Below are 5,057 nucleotides of genomic sequence, written 5' to 3' on the forward strand. Positions count from 1 at the left end.
ACTAATAAGTTTAATACAATTAACACTAAGATGCACATGTGTTTCTAATCTCTATATATCTGATTATTACTAGTCGCAGTCGGTTACTTTCTGAGCTCCTTGGCATCTGAGCATGGATATAAAGTCATCAGGTAGATTTCAATGGTAATGTTTTTCACGTCTACCAATTATTAAGGAGCAAATTTTTATGCTTTGAAAGATTATTATTTTTTATTTATACACCCACTTCCCAGGTAGCACCCCCCCACAGCCTCCCTCCCCCCACTAGAGCGCCTATACTCTGATATCCCTGGTACTGTCTGCTGTGTCAGCACCCCAGACATTCCCCACTACTTGCCCTTCTGGTGAATCTAGTCAGCCTATCTAGAGGTCCCTGTTTTAGGAGGTTCAGCTGTTCCTCATCCAGTGGTAATCAGTTGTCAATATTCCTTTGGATAAGATTGGGGTCTGCTGTTCAATTTCCCAGTTCTATAAATATTTGTCAAATATTTTGTCAAAAATATTTTTATGGATTCAATTTTTTCATACAATGTATTTTGATTATAGGCAGACCCTCCCCTACCTTACTACCCTCCCTTCTTGTCCTCTATTATTTGGCTTTTTCTTAAGGCCTATCAAGTTTAATTTGTGTTTCCTAAATGCTCTCGGATGTGGGGCTATCACTTGGAGTCTGGTCAGCCTACCAGGCATCATACCAGTAAGGAAAACCGAGTCTCCCTCTCCCAGCAGCGATCAATTGCCAGTAGATCCTCAGCTAGGTCTGGGGCTTCCTGCCCAGGTTATTATTTTTAAAAGCTGCAGAGTATCCCTTTGTGTAATTTGAGTGTGTAGTTATTAACTCTCTTGCAAATGATTTTTTTCTCTCTTTTTTTTTTTTTGCTTTTACAAACAATACTACAATAAAAAAATGTGCTTGTAGGGCTGGAGAGATGGCTCAGTGGTTAAGAACGCTGGCTGTTCTTGTAGACAACCCAGGTTTGAATCCCAGCACCCATATGGCAGCTAATAACTGTCCGTAACTTCAGTTCCAGGGAATCCAATGCCCTCTCCCATCCTCCTTGGGCACTGCATGACATCGGTCACTTACACATATGCAGGCATAATAACACATACACATAAAAAAATAAATTAAAAAATGTAAAAAAAAAGTGCCTACGTTTATGTACATGGAGAGTACATAAATCGTAAAAGTAGAGTTGCTAGATCAACAGTGTATTCATTAGATAATATAGAAAAGCTGTACATGGTGGTGCTCAGGAGGCAGTGGCAGGAGGATCAGAAGTTCAGGGTCATCCTTGGCTATCTAGTGAGTCAGCCTAGGCTACATGAGACCCTGTGTCAAAACAAACAAACAAAAACTAAAGAAAAGAAAAACAACAACAGCACAGAGGGCCTGAGGATATAGATCGGTTGGTAAAGTGTGTGTTTAGAGGAAGCCCTGTGTTTGATCCCCAGCATCACATGAACTGGGCATGGTGGTTATTCTAGCACTCCAGAGGTAAACAAGGGAGTTTCAAGATCAGGTACCCTCTGATCCGTAGTGAGTTCAAGGCCTGCCTATCTCAAAATTAAGTAACTAATTAATTAGAAAAACAGAAAATTATATATTACCAAGTTGCCTTCCAATTACATGGTCCCAACTTAGAAAGCCCTATATAAGTATTGGGGGGGGGGTAAACTTTTAGCCAAGAGAGTGAAGAATATTGGAATGGAATTTAGGTTGTGAGGCAAGCCTCCTGCTTTCAGCTTCTGAAATCCGCCTCACTGGCCACTCACTGTTGGGCAAGTCTGTTGTGACAGGTTGGTCCTTGCTCCAAGGAAGGAAGCCCTGGCTGGCGGACCATCCTCTCATGCAGAAGCTGTCAAGGAAGGAGATGGGCGTGAAGAAACCTGGGCTGGTGGCAGCAGAACCCTGGCTGACACTCAGTGCTGCCGAAATCTAATACCTTGTTTCTTTTCCCCTCTGTAACTAATGAGCAGGATGACAAGTACTGGGCACGACGCAGAAAGAACAACATGGCGGCCAAGCGCTCCCGTGATGCCCGGAGGCTGAAGGAGAACCAGATTGCCATCCGGGCCTCGTTCCTGGAGAAGGAGAACTCGGCCCTCCGCCAGGAGGTGGCTGACTTGAGGAAGGAGCTGGGCAAGTGCAAGAACATACTTGCCAAGTACGAGGCCAGGCATGGGCCCCTGTAGGATGGCATTTTTGTGGGCTGGCTTTTGAATAGATGGACAGCTTGTTTCCTGTCTGGTAGCACCACACCCAAACCAACCTTTCTGACATCAGCACTTTACCAGAGGCATAAACACAACTGATTCATATTTTGATGTGCATCCGTGTGTGTGTGTGTGTGTGTGTGTGTGTGTGTGTGTGAGTGTGTGTGGGTGTGTGTGTGTGTGTGTGTGTGTGTGTGTGTGTGTGCGTGCGAGTGTACACGTGCTTATGGTCCCATGTGCAGCAGGGGTGTGCATGTGTGCCGAGCGTGTTTGCACTTTCCATTTTAAGATAGTCCTCTCATTGTCTTTTAGTTTCAAACAAGAACGGTGCCATGTTTTTACTAGACTTTGGAGACCTCTGTGGGGTTTCCTCTCCTCCCTTCTCCACTCCTGTCCTTCCCTTGCTTCTTGTTCCAGAAAACCTACTCTTCGGGGTCTGCGGTTTCGCAAAGGGGGACCCTGGAAACACAACGGGTCTCAGTTTTCAAGAGCAGGAGCTCTTGTTTCTGTTTCAACTATGAGTTACCATGCTAAACAGGTGCACCACATCCCTTAGCACTGCACCTGAATTCCTACATAGGTGGTTCTTCTCGAGAGTTTTTGTTTTTGTTTTTGTTTTATTTTTTCCAATTTTGGTGATAACTGTCTTTAAATTTCAAGTGCTGTTTAGATTTGTTAGATCCCATATTTACTTACTGCTATCTACTAAGTTTCCTTTTAATTCTACCAACCCCAGATAAGTAAGTACTATTATAGAACACAGAGTGTGTTTTGCACTGTCTGTACCTACAGCAATAATCCTATTGTACCCTAGAGCATGCTGCCTGAGTACTACTAGTGGACGTAGGATATTTTCCCTACCTAGGAATTTCACTGTCTTTTACAAAACAAAATTAAAGTAATGCATTTGCGCATGACCAGAGTATTCTCAGGACAGGGAAGCTGAGGGCTATGGGAGGTCTAAGAAGGTGGGGTTAATTTATCAGTTTGTGAGCCAAAACAATGCATCTTGGAGAAGCCTGTGCCTGGATGTGCTTGGTTTTCTTGTAACCCTTCTCCTACACCCCGCACCCACTTTTCCATTTCCCTCTCGATATTCAAAATAATTGAATTACTTAAGATTCAGTTTTCCCACTCTTTTTGTAACATATATTTTTTTGTGAATTATCCTTTGCTGTTTTTAGATTAAGTTAAAAGTTGATGTTTTGGAAGGTCCTTTTCCCTTGTGGTGTCATTTTTGAATGCCTCATAAATTAATGATTCTGGAGCCTGTGTTTCTTATCCTCTGTTTGCTTTTGAAGACTGTACTCTTATCAAGTGGACTTCTGAAAAAAATGAATGTAAAAGACACTGGTGTATCTCAGAAGGGGACGGTGTTGTCACAAACTGTGGTTTATCCAATCAATTTAAATGTTTACTATAGACCAAAAGGAGAGATTATTAAATTGTTTAATGTTTATACAGAGTAATTATAGGAAGTTCTTTTTTGTACAGTATTTTTCAGATATAAATACTGACAATGTATTTTGGAAGACATATATTATATATAGAAAAGAGAAAAGGAGAACTATTCCATGTTTTAAAATTATATAGCAAAGATATATATTCACCAATGCTGTACAGAAAAGTGCTTGGGGGGGTGAAGTCTTTAATATTTTAAATCTATTACTGACACATCAGCATGTTTTCTGCTTAAAATTAAAATTTTATGACAATACGGAGGCTGGCTGTGGCGAATCCTCTCCAACGCATTCTTGTTTCTTATTAGGTCTCAGAAGGGAGTCAGTTAACGTCACCCAGAAGCACAAAATGGATTTTAGTCAAATATTTATTGGATGGTTCAGTGTTTTTTAGGAAAAGCATCTGCCACATAAATGTTCACTTCAAAATTCTGAGTTCCTGGAACAAAGTGTTGGGGAGAGAGCCCCAAACGGCTTCATTATGTTTGGGCCCTGTTTGTCTTACACAGTGTAAGGTTGACCTCGGTGCTACGTGTATGACTTATAATTTGATGGATATTTTGACTTTAAAGATGATTGTTCTTTTCTTTCACTGAGTTGTATAATGTCAAAAGATTCTGCTGTTTCTGCAAAGACATATTTTGTGCTAGATTAAAATCCCCTTTCATCCATGGGTGTTTCTAGTCTCCTGCCTCCATGGTACCGGAAGTCTCTAAGGATCCGGTGGTCTCCTCCATCAATCAGCTTCTGTCTGATGGCACAGTTCTGGGAAACGAGATTTGTAGGAGATTCCTCCCAGGTTCCCATTTTGTCCCAAGCCATACATAATGGCAGGAGATGAGAGAGTACTGGACTTGAAATACACTGTCCAGATAAATTACTAATAAGACAGCAATCTTTGACAACCTTAAATAGAAATGAAGAAGAGGCAAGTCAGTAAGAGCCACATGTACACACAGGGGTGACCTTTCTGCAGATGAAAAGTCTAATTGCAGAAATGGCAATGTTCATCAAAGCAAAGAGGAATCATACTTAAAGATAAGGGTTGCACTGTGGACCATTCAAATTCATGGAAATATCAAATGGTCAACAAAAAACATCCCTGAGCACTGGTCTTTCTTGGAATTGTTTGTACCAAATGAGCATCACAAATGTTTTCTGCAGAAGAAATAAAAAGAACTAAATAAGTTTTTTTTTTTTATTATTTTGTGTGTCAGGGAAGGTTTCAGAAACCTACTTCATCTTAAAAAAATAAAAAACACTTTGGAGATTGCACAGGTGCCTTATAGGTAGGTCATTTCTCTCTCACTCTTTCCCTCCCTCTCCCTCTACCTCTCCCTCTCTCTCCCTCCCTCTCTCTCCTCCTCTCTCTCCCTGAGG

General features: G+C 41.3%; 1 protein-coding gene across 3 annotated transcripts in view; it reads left to right on the forward strand.

Annotated features, from left to right (window-relative positions):
• Positions 1-4,348, forward strand: part of Hlf (HLF transcription factor, PAR bZIP family member) — a 56,457-nt gene extending 52,109 nt beyond the window's left edge. For 2 of the 3 annotated variants that reach the window (XM_008838427.2, XM_017799440.2), the window contains exon 4: positions 1,981-2,374. In XM_008838427.2, the coding sequence (XP_008836649.1) occupies positions 1,981-2,196 (216 nt within the window). In that variant the 3' untranslated portion in view covers positions 2,197-2,374. The other variant, XR_003850395.1, reaches the window with a different exon arrangement.
• The last annotated feature ends 709 nt before the right edge of the window (positions 4,349-5,057 follow it).

The sequence above is a fragment of the Nannospalax galili genome, unplaced genomic scaffold (assembly GCF_000622305.1).
Source record: "Nannospalax galili isolate Female #2095 unplaced genomic scaffold, S.galili_v1.0 scaffold95, whole genome shotgun sequence".
NCBI lineage: Eukaryota > Metazoa > Chordata > Mammalia > Rodentia > Spalacidae > Nannospalax > Nannospalax galili.